Source organism: Ictalurus furcatus, chromosome 6, assembly GCF_023375685.1.
Source record: "Ictalurus furcatus strain D&B chromosome 6, Billie_1.0, whole genome shotgun sequence".
NCBI classification, from domain to species: Eukaryota; Metazoa; Chordata; class Actinopteri; order Siluriformes; family Ictaluridae; genus Ictalurus; species Ictalurus furcatus.
The window spans coordinates 6857636-6873491 of NC_071260.1; the positions used below are offsets into that span (position 1 = coordinate 6857636).

The 15856-nt window shown below is 42.8% G+C and overlaps 1 protein-coding gene across 2 annotated transcripts; it reads right to left on the bottom strand.

The window, feature by feature from the left end:
• Positions 1-11237: 11237 nt before the first annotated feature.
• On the bottom strand, positions 11238-15649 carry rpl31 (ribosomal protein L31). Of its 2 annotated transcripts, none has more exons than XM_053626369.1 (5): positions 15619-15649; positions 15178-15284; positions 12333-12458; positions 12091-12203; positions 11238-11310 (listed from the first exon to the last, which is right to left on the bottom strand). In XM_053626369.1, exons 2-5 carry the CDS (start codon positions 15282-15284, stop codon positions 11279-11281), a joined length of 378 nt encoding a protein of 125 aa, XP_053482344.1. In that variant the 5' UTR covers positions 15619-15649; the 3' UTR covers positions 11238-11278. The 2 variants fall into 2 exon arrangements, with proteins under 2 accessions (XP_053482344.1, XP_053482345.1); XM_053626370.1 differs by lacking the exon at positions 15619-15649 and adding an exon at positions 15389-15470.
• Positions 15650-15856: the final 207 nt, after the last annotated feature.

Genomic DNA, 15856 nt, shown 5'->3' on the forward strand with positions numbered 1-15856 from the left:
TTTCTACGTTATCGAGAGCCGTGCTGTAATAGGCGATGGCCTGCTTTCCCATCCCTTGCTGCTGCTGAGTTAGGACAGCCGATGCGTACCCCTTTCTTTCGGATACATAGAGGTGAAACGGTTTGCTATAGTCTGGGTTAGCCAATGCAGGAGCGGTCATTAAGGCCATTTTAATATCTGCGAGTGCGGCTAGAGCTTCAGGAGTCCAGACGAGGGGGGCATTTGGCTGTGATTGGTCCGCTGCCTTAATCATATCCTGTAATGGTTGAACCCTTAGTGCGAACTCACATATCCATGGGCGACTGAACCCTGCCATTCCTAGAAACGCCAACATCTGTCGCACGGTGGTTGGCTGTGGGGCCTTGCGTATGGCCTCTACATGCTTTGGCGCTATAGTACGGCTTTCTCCCTCTAACACACGACCTAGGTATTCCACTTTTTGTCTCCAAAATTGCAACTTTTCTTTACTCACTTTGTGGCCATTTTCGGCCAACATTCTTAGAACCTTTAGTGAGTCGTGCTGGCATTGTTCTTTGGACGCACTACAAATCAAAAGGTCGTCGACATATTGCAAGATGGTGCTACGGCACTCCAGGGCTGAGAGGTCTTGAGCCAGTACCTGATTAAATATGGATGGGCTTTCACAGTATCCCTGCGGAAGTCTAGTATATGTGTACTGCTGCCCTTCATACGTGAAAGCAAACAAATGCTGTGAGTCTGGGTGCAGTGGCACGCTAAAAAATGCTGAGCATAAGTCTATGACAGTATACCATTTGGTCCCTTCTGGAATGTTCGACAATAGGGTGTGTGGGTCTGGCACTACCGGTGTTTCAGGTATCACGATTTGGTTAATAGCACGCAAATCATGTACTAGCCTCCACTTCTCTGAGTCAGGTTTTCTAACTGGAAAAATGGGGGTATTGCACTGACTTCGCGTGGAGATTAGCACTCCGGCCTCTACCAATCCGTGTATTGTGGGCCGTATGCCTTCTCTAGCTTGCGCTGACAACGGATACTGTTTCTGGTAGGGCAACCTTGCATTCTCTTTTACCTTAATCTGAGCTAGGTCGGCGGATTTAACAAACCCTACGTCGGTCGGATGTTTTGTCCATAGCTGTTCTGGAACAGTTTTCAGTATTTCCTCATTGTCCTGATCTTTTGCTGCCTTAACTGCCATTTGCAAACCACTTCAGTCCGTGCTTCCGCATATGCAGACACTAGTGGCCACGGCGGTGTCAACTGCTGTTATTGAGATTCGCACAAACTTTCCATCAGGCGACTTGTGCAAAGATGGATTGGTAGTTGGCTTCCACTCTTTTACTTCTTTCGCCTGCCCCATCATTGGCCCTACATCTTCCGGTTCCAGGCCTTTGGTGACCATGAGTGTGACACGGGGCGCTGTCCCTTCCAGCTGATACCAGTTAGTGATTCTCTCTGGGAGCTTGATCATAGCCGCCACTCCCTGTGGGCCGCTTATTATTTCCATGGTTTTAATGTCCATTACTTGTCCCTGTTCCATGTCTTCCCAAAGCTGAGCATATTCCTGGTCTCGTCCACCGTCATCATATTTAATAGTGCAATATAAAGGGGCCTCCACCTCTGTGCAATCAGGCCGCATGTACTGTAACCATGGTTTCCATTCTGCGTATCTGTGCCAGAGTTCCGAGTTAGATGGATCGGACATCTCCAACCAGTATACCATCCTCACATTATGGGCGGTGCTAGGTGGCTCGTGCAACAGTAGGTATTGTGTGGATATTGATTTAGGGAATGTCACCCAAATCCCAGTCGTCTCGCACTGTATCTGAGCTCCCAACTTACACAGGGCATCACGCCCCAGTAGGTTGACAGGCGCTCCTGGCGAATATAACAGGGGTGCTTGTATTGTCACGCCATCCAGAGTTAGTTCTTGAGGCTCCGTGAATCGTAAGGTCTGTATTTTTCCTGAGAAGCCCATAGTTTGAATTGCCTTACAGGTGAGGGGGAGCTGTGAACCTTCTTTCCCTATGCTTGAATATGTAGCTCCAGTGTCGATCATAAAAGGCGCTTGCAAGGTGTTTCCGATCGTCACTGTAACAGTTGGCTCTTGTTCTGGGTGCAGTGTGGTGACAGACTGCATGAGCTCCCCCCCGAGCTTCTCTAGGCCTCCTCAACTCTGGCTGGGTCCCGGCTCCCCATAGGGGCCATACATGGGGCCACCTGGGGGTACTGGGGGTAGCGGTTGACACCGAGGTGGCATTCCATAGCTCTCCGGTGCTCTCGGTCCAAGCACCTGACCTCTTCTTTCAGCCCTATCCACGCGGTCTCCCCAAGTTGGTCGTGGGACACGTGGACAATTTCTCCTGAAGTGGCTAGGATCGCCGCATCCCCAACACCCTTCAGCTGCCATATTTGGTCTTTGCAAAACTCGACCCCGTCCATATCCTCCTCCCCTCCCCCAGGCAGGTGGCGTCCCCGGGTACATGGGGGCCCTCATATGATATGTGTAATCCATCTGGGCGGGGTGCAGCATAGTAGTTATGTGTGGGACTTGCGGTCGTGGGTGGGCCTGGTATCCACTGGCCAGCAGCAAAGGGTCAGCCTGTGCTGGGGCTGCCGCTTGTGGATGGGGCACCATTACTGCCGCCTGTTTAATGTGTTCCTTCCTCCGTTCCTTCTCTTCCTGTTTAGTCCTGGTCAGTTCGCCGAGCTGTGCCTTACAGAGTTGGTTCATTAGGGTTTCAGTGGCATCCTTAGCTTCTTTTTTCAGCTTTCTGTGTTGCTCCACGTGATGGGTCACATGTGCCAGAAATGTGCCCATTCCATTGCGTTGAGCCCCACCACTTCCTCTAACTTCTGCTGTACCTCCCCAGGGAGAGCCTTCTTCAACAGCAGTTTGAACAGTCCCACACTTGCCACTGAATCGTCCCATTTGGCACCCGTTTCATCCCTCCATTTATCTTGAAACTCTTGTATGAAGGTTATCACGTTTTTTTCGTCTTTCAGTTTTATATTTTCGAGCTTCCCAGGGTCCATCTTAGCTGGAAACATACTCCTCACAGCGTCCCATATTTCTTGTCGGTACAGGCCAAACGGGATGGCGTCAGCCTTGGGGTCGTCTATCAAATCCCTGTGTTCTGCCCCATCGAAAAGTTCTTCAGCTCGTCCCTTGCCCACGGTTTGGCAGAGAATGGCTTTGATATCGCCAATCGACAGGTGCTGTCCTGATGTTTTTTCCTCAAACTGTATAATCCATTTCTGCCCCCCTTCACACATGTTGGGTAGTCGTTGGATCAGGCCCGTTAGGTCCATGAAACTCCAGGGTGCATACTGTAGGGCTTTTCCTTTAACCATGAGGTGCATCATCTGACCTGGGGGTGACCACCCAACCTGATTAAGGCTGGGCTCCGACTGGGAGCGGGCATGCGCTAAGTACGCTGTGATACCAGGTTCGAATCTCACTGGGGGCTTCAGGCTTGCCCTGCTCCATAGTGATCTAGCTTCTCTAGGCTCCTCCTCCTCACTGACATCTTGTTCAACTTTTCCTTCGTTGTTTGTTTCAGTCCCCTCGCTCTCAGTCCCCCCTTGTTCGTTCAGATCCATGTCTGAACTCACTTGCTTCTTCTTCTGCTGGTGGTATATTAGGACCTTTGAGGCCTTACTCAGGCTCTTCACATGTTTTCCTGCTGACTGGTTCAGTACTCTTCTCGACCTCTGTGATTTCGATTCTCCCAGACGGGGCTTGTGCGCATACTTATTTTTCACAGCCGTCGCCATTTGGAACGCTTGACCTGCGAGATTTTTCAATTCATCCCTTTTACCCACGCCGTATGATATCCCGTCCTCTAGTCGTCGAATCCTGCCCTCCAATTCCTTATCCTCCTCGATAGCATATGGGGAGAGCACCACATCCCCCTCTATATGGACCACCCGCCCCACATTGTCTCTCGGCTCACCTTTTTCTCCTCCTCTGGTATGTGGAGCCCCTCATGCTCCGTTTTCACCCTCGCGCCCTCTCTCACTCCTACGACCTTCTTGATTATCACTGGTATTATGCTCCTCCCGCTCCTGTATTTCCTCCAGTTTCTTGTCTCTTTGCTTGTGCACCATCGGCCGTGGCCCTGGCCTCGGGGTGCTAGTGCTAGTGGGACTCTCCCCATGCTCCGGCCACCCCGGAGTGTGGGTCCAGTTTTTCATATACTCCTGTAGTTCCCTGTCCCTCTCTTTGTTGCCTACCTGTGGGAGGTCCAGCCATGGGCTTATGCCCTCGACCGGGGTTCCATCCTTGTATCCAGCAGCTCCTTCTTCCATTTTGGTAGGTTCTCCATCCTCCCACATGCGATGCCTCATTCTTTGGTATCCGGTGAATGTTCCCCGTATGTCCACCTTGGTTTCCTTCCATTCATCTTCTCTGTCCTCCAGGTCTTGCATCATGTAAAGCCCGGCAGGTGGGGCACTTCCGACAGGTCTCACTGGAGGGCTGTACTGAGGGTTATATGAGGGCGGGGCCTCTGCCCATTCCTTCTGAATGGCCTCTTTTATCTTCTTTCCTAGGCTTGCTTCCCTTTCTTCTTTCTTCCGTACCACCGCCTCTGCTCGTTCTCTCTGCCGTCTATCCTTCTCCTTCTCCTCTTTCCCTGCCTTCATAAACCAGTCCACTATCTTCTCTGTCTTCACACATTTCTCCCTCACTCTCAAGCCTTTTTTCTGTTCATTCCATACAGCTAATCTCTCTTTCATTATCTGGCATAGCTGTTCATCAAGAGTACCTTCCTCGGGCCATTTCCACTCACCACTAGTCTTCTCACTCCATTTTTTACAATAATGCCTAATGTCCTTCTCATCTGTACAGTGTTTGCTTATCACCCTCTCTATCGGGCTCATCTTTTTCTTACATTCAGCCATAACTCTGGTCGTGTCTCACACCTCTCAGCCCTTAGAGTCTTTAGTACATGCCCCCCCTAAATCCACTAAGTTATCCCTCACAGCCAAATGTTTTCCTCCTACCTTGTCCTGCTGTTCCAGCCTGCTTAGCCTATCTCGTACCGATTTATGCCTGCTTTTCCCTTCCGTCCGTACTTGGTCCAGCCAGCCTCCCTAGGGACTCACATACACTCAGAGTACATACATTCAATTTAATTAAGACGATTAATTAATTAAGTAAGATGATTCAATTAATCTTATGAATCTTAAGTTTAACTTTAGGTAACTCACACCACGGCCAATCCGGCAATTCTTACATGTTTACAATGTTCTTAGACATAATATTTACAACTATTCAATATTACCCAATTTTGGGTAATTAAATAAAAATTAAATTATATTATTTTTATTTGTCATTTAACATTTAACTGAACAACACCTTCATAATTTATGGAATATAAATGAAAGGTCCCAATGGACTGACTCACTGATTTCTCAACAATTTTGTTATATATTACAGGTCTAGAAGTTCTTATTCACACAATGGGCAGTCTGACAGATGTCTATAATATTTACAATGTTCTTGCATGCTTCCCCAATTTTAAAAACACTCACACAGCAGTTATTGATACCAAAGAAATTATAATACACCCAGTCACACCCGACTCACAGAAAGTCTGTACCAGATTCAAAACATAAAAAAATAAATAAAATCTCACACTGTTCTGTGTTACTCAGCTCAATCTGAAGTGCGCACACTTTTTCTTCTTTTCCTTTTTTTTTTTTTTTTTCCTTTCCACACAGACGGCAGGCCTGCTTACGCGGATAAGAACAGATAGGAACACACACACCACTCCTTCTTATAAACAATGCCCGCAAGCTCACATTCACATATTATATCCCACACTATTACACATATTTAGTTATTACATACACACAATTGTGGTCTCAGAGTATAACGCGCCTTCATACCAGCTCCGTATGTATGAAGCTTACAGTCACATAAATTAAATGCAACTTTCTCCAAAAATTTTTTTTTTTTTCTTTTTTTTAAATCTTATCCAACTTATCCAACACACATATCTCTTTATGTATGGAGCTCATGTTCAGAGCACATTATAAGCACATATATTATAAGCACACACATTTACAGTACACATTCCATTCATACACCGGGCACGCTGTATTGCGCGACCCGGACCTGGGCCCAGGATTTATTCCCCTCTCTATCTCAGACCTGGAATCTTTCACCAGCGGTATTAGGGGTCCCCACCAATGCTCTAGTAGCTCTGGGGTTTGAGGCCTCCTTTTCCACCTGCCTCTATATCAGACCTGGAATCTTTCACCAGCGGTATTGCAGGACTTTCACTCACACAACACATATACAATTTCCTTACACAGTCTTATGAACCTTATACAATTACAAAAATTACAATCTTCTACAATCTACACTTCTCTTACCTCTTCTCACTCACTCAAGGTTCTTTTGGAGACCAACTTAGTCTTTCTTCCCATCCCGGGGGCTTCCCAATCGTAACAACAGACCACTAAAACAGAGCTTTGAAATAACAGGCGTCTGCAATGCCTTCTTCCTACACGGCCTATCTGTTGCTTAGAGAGCGAAGTCCCACGGGAGAGATTCCAGACATATAGATCTTAGCCCAGTCCCATCTGGGGTGCCAAATGTTGGCTCAAATTTAGCCTATTACCCAAAAACACTTAAAATTCAACATAGAAGCCAATACTCACATCAACCTCTGAGCCCAGTTGGAGATAGAAAAAAAGACACCAGCCGTGAGTGAGAAGAAGCAAGGGTCCAGCTTTATTGGTTCCGTTCCACCACACGAGATCCACACCGATGAGAATTCTCAGAAGTGATCTGATACTCTGAGCTTAAGCTCCAGTATTTATACTGTACTTACACAGTAAATAACCCATATGTTTCAAGAAGACTATGATATCACTACCAATAGGGTTAAAAAAGAGCTCATCTACCTTACTCTTATGTTCCAGAAAAGGGCCATTCCACTTACACATAGAATCAAAACCAAGGGATTTTAATAACCCAGAAAATCAAAACCAAGGGATTTGAATAACCTGTAAAATCAAAAGTGGAGAGACAAAACAATCTAGAGTGACCTCGGTCTTACTATTATCTCACGGGGGGGGGGGCAGCTTGACTCAGCCACCCTTATAAATGGCTCCTCATGGTTCTCTCTTAACATTAAGGCCTTCCTTGCGAGCCTACATTTCTAGTTTATAATTTATTTTCATATTTGCTCTATATCTCTATTTTATATATAGTTATACTGCTTGAAAAACGGTTTACTGTACTTCCTACTTCATAATATCATTATATTACCCTTCTACTGTCCTACATATCCTATTATTCTGTTTTTATAAAGAGTATATATATTATTATAAGATATTACCCTTATAATATCTTAATATTCCTTTTTATTATTCTTATAAAGTTATAGTAGTATGTGTGTGTGTGTGTGTGAGAGAGAGAGAGAGAGAGAGTGTGTGCATGTGTTATGTCTACATGGCCGCCCTTGACTGTACGAGAGTGTGTGTGTGTGTGTGTGTGTGTGTGTGTTTTAGCACTCCTCAGCTCGTATACTTTTTTGACTTTTTTGACTAATAAACCATAGTGTATTACTCTTAAAGATCTAAGATCTTTAAAGTGTGAATCCAATTCAATATTCAATATCAGTCAATATCCGCCTTACACCGCTTCTGTGTGTCTTGGTGCCCGTCTTTTCTTCTTCCCCCCTCTACTGGATACTAGGTCTCCCTCATGTTTATTTCATGTCATTTTTATCCACAACACTAACAAGCCAGACCCATGACTCTGGAGGGACTTGAACCCACAAACATAGGTCAAGATAATTATATTTATCATGTGTCACCGTGAAAAAAAGTAAAAAAGTATATTTCTTACTGAAATACTTCCTTTTTGCTTATATGCAAATAAGTGTTTTTTTTTTTCATGTGACAGTTGGACTTTTTCTAGCAGAAAACAATACTCACTATATCATTTGTTATTTATCTTTATGTTCTTGTTAAAACATCAGTAATAAATATAACAAAATAGTAAAAACTGAACTGTCACTTTATCAAAGTCTTCCACCACGAAAAAAATGGGCTGGTCTTGGGCATTAAACTCCGCAGCTGAATGGAACCCACTCCGGCTCCGCCCATGGTGGAGGTAGTGTTGGAGAGCTCCGCCCATCGCAGGTTGCTTCAGACCAGAAAGCGGATCGCTCTCTACCTGTACAAGCTGGCATTCTGCTCAGAGTACAGTGTAGGGGGGAAACCTTCGGGGTTAGTAAAGCAGCTATCCGTCGATATGTATATACAGTGTGCACAGCTATTAAAGAAAGGGCTGGTGAATGTATTGGAGGCCAAAGAAATCACATACCATAATTCCTTGCCACATCTTGTGTCACAGGTTTGCAGTGTGCTAGACACACATCCTTATTGATAAAACAGAAATACTTTTATTAGGCCCACGTGTAGCTAGAAGTAATCTTTCTGATCACATGGTTACTCTGGATGGTCTTTCTGTTTCATCATGTGCAGCAGTTAAAGACCTTGGAGTGATTATTGACTCCAGCCTATCATTTGATGCTCATGTAGATAATATTACTAGGATAGCCTTCTTTCATCTCAGAAATATTTCTAAAATAAGAAACATATTGTCACTACATGATGCGGAAATACTAGTTCATGCATTCGTCACCTCTAGATTAGATTACTGTAATGCCTTACTGTCTGGATGTTCCAGTAGGAATATAAATAAGCTCCAGTTAGTCCAGAATGCAGCTGCTAGAGTCCTAACTAGAACTAGAAGATACGACCATATCACACCGATATTATCAATACTGCATTGGCTCCCAGTAAAATCTCGCATTAACTATAAAATACTTTTATTAACCTATAAAGCACTAAACGGTCTCGCGCCACAATATCTAAGCGACCTTTTGGTTTTATATAATCCGCCACGCCTACTTAGATCAAAAGATGCAGGCTATTTGACGGTACCTCGAATAGTGAAGGCTACAGCAGGGGGAAGAGCTTTCTCTTATAGAGCCCCACAGTTATGGAACAGTCTTCCTATTAGTGTTCGGGACTCAGACACAGTCTCAGTGTTTAAGTCTAGGCTTAAAACGTATTTGTTTACTCAAGCCTACCCTGACTAGATTCTGTTCTACTACTTCGCAGTCATAATAATCTTTTTTCTCCCTCTCTCCTTTCGCCGAGCCCCACATGAATTTATGGAGATACTAGAGATCCAGATCATTTCTGCCTCTGGATGGAGCTCAAATCTTCTTTAATTCCAGACTGCTGGGACTACGGCTGCTCCTAAGGCCATACAGACTTCATATAAATCCATAATGAACTTTTTCACACTATCTGTTGTTACCCAGATGAGGATGGGTTCCCTTCTGAGTCGGGTTCCTCTCAAGGTTTCTTCCTCTTAAAACATCTTAGGGAGTATTTCCTTGCCACCGTCGCCACTCAGTGGCTTGCTCAGTTGGGATAAATTCGCACCTTTAATATCTGTATACCATGTTGATATTTCTGTAAAGCTGCTTTGAGACAATGTCTATTGTAAAAAGCGCTATACAAATAAAATTGAATTGAATTGAATTGAATTATTCTTCCCCGGACTGATAAATAAATTCTGTCATGTGACAAAAACCATTTCCAAATTTCCATTTTCCCCCACATTTAAAGTATCGACATAGTTTATATGCTAAAGTTAATCAAACAAAAAAAGATTATGTCAACACTCGTGAAATTTTATTAATCTGCATTTCCGTCAGCTAGATTGGTAAACATTTTAATGCCCTAAATCTTTTATCACAAAAAAATAAAAACCCTTGGATGGAAACGATCATTGAACAACTTCCTGTTCCTAGTCACCCAGGTATACTAAAGTTAAAATATCAATGGGAACATATATTTCTCATATGAATTCATATGGGTGTCAATAATTGTTGCACACCTATATTTAAGATATATTTTTGAATAAACCTGTGTTGTGTTTGCAATTGTTTGATATCCACGAGCACAGAGTATTTTCTGTGAATTTTTTAAACAAAAGATCAAAAGGTTAAACAATTTTTCACAGCCTTCTTTGCTCATTCACCAAGGGTGCCAAGATTAGTGGAGAGCACCGTGTATGGAAGACATACCTCATTGGTCCTTTTTATCAGGCAGACACGTTACAGATCAGCACACTCAACTGAAGCCTTTCTTACAGATAATGTAGCTCTCTTTATTTATTAAGACAATGTTACATTTGTAAAACAATGTGTGTGTGTGTGGGGTGTATAAACTCCTCACTAATTTCATGGTGAACCAGGAAGCCAATATTCACCTTCGGTAAGTGCATCATCCTGAAGACATAACCATAGTAACCAGAGCTCAGGATGGAACCAGAGACTCCGGTACTTTGAGTTGGCAACGTTACAGTTTCAGGGGGAAAAAATTAATTTAACCTCTTTTACCGGTAGCCAAAAATGGCATTTTTGTCTGTTTTAGGGGTACCCGTGTTCAGCATTGATTTGTTTTGTGATATCACACACCACAGTAGTGGTTAATGGCTCATATGAAAGTAGACACTTAAGACTTTACGAATTAGCAGTTATTTTATGTATTTCTTCTTTTACCTAGCCTACCTGGGGCAATATATTAAGAATTTTTTTTTTAATTAAAAAAAAATTATTTACTTTTAACACAAATGTTATATCTTCACAGCAAATGTTGATATCAACCCCATTCCTGGCCTCAAAGATGCCTCGTCCATGAACACCCAAAATATGAGGAAGTTATCTCTAACCACTAAAATTGTGTAAGTTTATCCAAACACAAGTTAAAACCTCTCCAAAATGGCACCAAACCTCTCCAAATGGCACAAAATAAAAACAAATGGCAGTTGCATGAACTGTTACACAATGTGTAATTTCACACAGACAAAAAAGTCTGAAACATACTTATAAAATATAATGTTTATTAAAAATAAGCCCCAGGTGAATGAGCACTTGCTCTCCGGATGGCTCAAATGATAGACACACGAGTGACTCCATTCCTGACTTCTTTGGGGGGTAGATAGAACCGCTCAACTCAATCCACATAGTCTTCCTCCAAAGAGGAAAAAAAGAAAAAAAAAAAAAAAAAAAGAGCCACTCAGAAATAACTGCTCCAGAAGCTGTGACGCATTCAGGCTTTTTTGGGAGCATGCCGCTGCTATAAGATGCCGCTAAATCGCAATGAACGTTAGTGTCGGGGCGAAAGGGGTTAAAAAAAATCAACGCAGACCCAAATTCTTTTTAGAATTTTATTACAATTGGTCACGATATGTAAATTAGTTTTCATCCACATTGACGGTCTGGAGACCTAAAAAAAGAAAAGAAAAAGCCAAATTAGAGAACTGTAGACAAATTATTTTCAATCTATAAGCCAGTAAAGTACAAGATGCCTTCAACCTGCCTGCCGCTGTTACGACGCTAATTTCTCACTATGGGAGACATGATAATAATAATAATAATAATAATAATAATAACAATAATAATAATAATAATAATACTACATGAGTCTTTATTGTCACATATACATTACAGCACAGTGACAATTCTTTTTTTTGCATACCCCAGCATGTTAGGAAGCTGGGGTCAGATGATACGGCACCCCTGGAGAAGAGAGGGTTAAGGGCCTTGCCCAAGGGCCCAACAGTGGCAGCTTGGCAGTGCTGGGGCTTGAACCCCCAACCTTCTGATCAGTAACCCAAAGCCTTAACTGCCAAGCCACCACTGTAATTTGATGGACACAAACTAACTGCAGCGCACAATCCCCACAAATATAAACATGACAAATGAACAAACGGTCATCCCATCTTCTTTTCTAAGTGAATCTCACACGCCAAAGTACGAAGCGTAACGACACCTCAGGTCAGAATTCAACAAGACGTTATTAGTAGAGCGGTTTTAACATGGTTACAGAGCAGAAATCAAACCTCACGAGCTGTTAGAGAGACGATCACAATGAGACACTCAACTCTGTTAACCTTCTTGGTTATTTATGTATGTGACTAATCAGAGATCGCAATCTCGTACCTGACTCCGTCCAAGCCAGTTAAAAGCTTACAATCAGCAGCGTGTGCTCAACTCGCTCGCTCACCTTTGTATGTGGTGACGGGGACATACGTGACGAGTGTGTACAGCTTGTTGGGAGAATCTTCATCTTCGTTGCGCTTCCTGGACAAACGCACACGCATGCGGTACGGGACATTCCTGATGACACACACACAGGAGCGGGCGGCAAATAATCAGTCACTATTATATCTGATGTGACTCAGGAGCAACACTGAGCATGTTAAAACTTCATGTTGAAATCAGGTTGTTGTGGATGTGGCGCGTTACCTGACTCCCTTAGCCCACACGGCCTTGTTCAGACGGGTGTCGATGCGAACGTCAGGCGTGCCCATCTCCTTCATGGCGAACTTCCGGATTTCCTTAATGGCGCGAGGGGCTCGCTTCTTGAAGGAGCTGCAGGACAGACGATATGAGTTTTTCTAAAACCTATCATCTCACAAAAGATGATGTCCCACAGATCCTAGAGGTGTGCTTTCAAAGTCTGATTAACAAAAACAGTTTCAAGTTTTCACACTACCATTTCATTCACATAGTGAAATTCCTCTACACTATTCACCACGGCCCTGCTCCAACACACCAGATTCAACTAATTAACTTATTCCTGAGTTAGAGTGAGTGAGTGTGTGTTAGGATCAACGAAAACACATGTTCAGGACAAGGTTGGGGAACCTGCGCACTGTATAACTCGAGTATCTCACACCTCTACATTTATAATTCAGCAAGATTTGAAATCAAAACACTGTTTTACACTAAATAGAGCTGATCCATCACTGTGTGGCACCTCATGCTTCCTCTGTAATATCCTGTTTAAAACGAAAATACATTTCACTCTGAGCTGTGCTCCTAACCTGCTGAGGCTCTGTTAGCTCCGCCCCTTCCGCTACATAAAGCAATCTGCATCTTCCGAGAGCAAAAAAAAAAAACAAAACAAACCCCCCCCCCCCCATGTGTTTCCATTACACACATCATTATTTGGTGGGTATACATCACAGTATTAATGTACTAGATCTCCATGTGATCTCCACACAACACCACATACACACCAGCACTGTGAGTCAGGACTCTACTGTGATCAAGATGGTAAAACAATAAAATGTGCACTATGTCACAAACCCACCAATATTTTTTTTGTTTAAAAACACAAGAACGTTACTATTAAACACCATTTCCCTCCTCATGTGCCTTTCTTGGACACGTCAGTCTATTTTCACTATTTCCTACATTACCCACAATGCCATTCGACTACCTCCTGATAGCAGTGTCAGTGGGATTCCAATTAACTATTAATTTCTGACCAGGAAAAACGAAAGAAAACACCTACTAAACAGGGAATTCCTACTCAGGAATCTCTCCTCAACAACTTACCTTATAAACTAGTTGTAGCTTTATGTCACTCGAGACACAAACATTTGCCTGTCGCGCTTCTGAGGTGAATTGAACGCACAGATACGCAGGAATTACTGCCTCAGCACTGTACAAAAGTTCCCTCCGGCTCAACTCTGATGAGCACTGACACAAAACCTAGCAAAGACGCACATTTTCTTCAATCTTTGCCCAAGGACAATCAAAGCTAGAACCATTTCCTGTCTGGATAGAAGCTGGGTTTGGAAACATGCGGAACAGGCCAGCTGGATAAATGATCCACTGCTGAAAACTACTGTACTCAGAACTACCCAATCTCCGACATGGAGCAGTCCTTCAGCTTGAAATTCCATGTTGGGAACTTGAGGAAATGTCTACTTTAAGTCCCTCCGGGATTTAACGATCTCAGAAATGAACGCAAGAACAAGGAAACTTGGCAATATTCGGAGGAGCTTGCAATTTTTCAAAATGAGTACAGCTAAGTCTCATTTACCGATAAACATCCCTGCGAAAGAGTGTGCAAAACAACTACGTGCCAATTGCGATTTCACCAATTCGAGTAGGTTCCTGAAAAAAATAACGCACAAAAAACCTCTCATTTATATGTTTATCAAATTCAGGACTCGCTCTGGACGAGAATGTTTTTCAAAGACGAAGCCCTGAAACACTTTAGATCTGGACTTTGACTCGCTCTTCATTCACACGGTACTCCAAGCACAAAAACTCCTGAATCTGAAGATGATCACAGAGGTCTCGATGTTTTGTTTTTAGATGCTTAATAAAAACCTGTTAAACGCCTTTACAAGTATAACAGTGTGATGTCAGAGCTTCACAACCTACAATTCATCACATGATTAATCGAAACGCAGCTACAAGCTACCAATCAGTATCACAGTCACCGTCTCCATCACACACCCACATCAGTGTAATCACATTCAACACACTTCCTGGAGACGTCCGTCACAGTCTCATGGCATCTTTATCCCCTGCAGTAATTCAGCTATAATTTACAGCAGGTATGATGGAGAATGGTCTAAAGTTAGTGCCCCATACACACACTGACTACGTTTACATGGACAGCAGTAATCTCGTTATTGACCTTATTCTGATTAGGGTTTACATAAGTTGCTTTTAGACTATTCCTTTCATGTTCCTGTTTTACACGTTACAGAACAGAGATTGATTAACGCCACACCGTCCAACGTTCCCTTCAGTATTTCACATAACGACATACAGTTCGTCTGCGTTATGGTACCGTATACAGTTTTGGGTGTTTCATTTTTAATATTACGAAAGCTTCAAGTACAGTTAATTACTTGCCATGCTATACTTGCAAAAAGATGACTACTTGAAGCAACAGCCTGTGTCTGAAACCGTGTACTTGCCTATATACACACACACACGTATTTCGCCTACTACATAGTAGGTAAGGACGCCGTTCCGGACGCAGCCGTGCTCTCTTATTTGCTGTCAAACGGTTGACCACTGCCATGTGTCCTGAGAAAACTATTCTCCACAACGTTAATAGTGTGATTAAGGTGTGTACATGTCTGTAATGCATGTTGGTGATGCAGCTAAAATAGGAATACTCCACATGTATTAATTCGATTTCTGCTTACTGCAAGTAGGACTTTAGTCGAGTTAAGGTAATCAATAATCACTGTTTATATGGTAGTTTCTTAATCAGGTTAATATCAGATTACTATTGCCCATGTAAACGTGCTGACTATGGTGCCCAGTCCACACTCACATGCCATGGATGCGCTTGTGGACGTTGATGGTGTACTCCCGGGTCACCACCTCGTTAATGGCCGAGCGCCCCTTCTTCTTCTCGCCTCCTTTCTTAAGCGGCGCCATCTGAGTTAATCAAAACAGGAAAAAAAACCCATCAGTGTTATTTAATATAAATTTAAAAATATATATATATATATATATATATGTATATAAAAATTAACACACACACTGCTTCAGCGCTTAACTCAACTACCGCCCTTATGCTTAGCTAGCAACCTGACTAGCATTAAATATGTCCGTGTTTTTAATGTCAGTCATCACAGAGCACTAATTTCTAAAGCAGCGCCAGTTAAAAAACCTAATAAACACGTATGCAACAAAGATGTGGGGTTTTATTCATTAAAACATAACAGATGAATGTGGATTTGTGAACCAGCCTCAGTTACTAGCTACTCACTCTGTCCGACGAACTTCGAAAAGGAAGAAGGAAGGGATTGTGGGTAATACAAGAAGGGGTTAGGAGCGGTTTACTTCCGGGTTGAATTTTTATTTTTTTTAAAAATATATACATATATATTTACAAATGAATAACATTGCAACAAAAAATGTGTTGATTCTATTTAATAAATAGAATAATGTAAATATTTATGTTTGTTTGAAAAAAAAGAACGTAAAAAATGTATTTTAATGAACGA

Excerpts from the sequence above, each read along its gene's own strand:
- rpl31 (XM_053626369.1), bottom strand. The coding sequence starts at position 15,284 with ATGGCGCCGCTTAAGAAAGGAGGCGAGAAGAAGAAGGGGCGCTCGGCC. Across the intron at positions 12,204-12,332 it reads GTGTGGGCTAAGGGAGTCAG|GAATGTCCCGTACCGCATGC; the intron begins GTAACGCGCCAC and ends GTGTGTCATCAG. Across the intron at positions 11,311-12,090 it reads CCCCGTCACCACATACAAAG|GTCTCCAGACCGTCAATGTG; the intron begins GTGAGCGAGCGA and ends TTCTTTTTTTAG.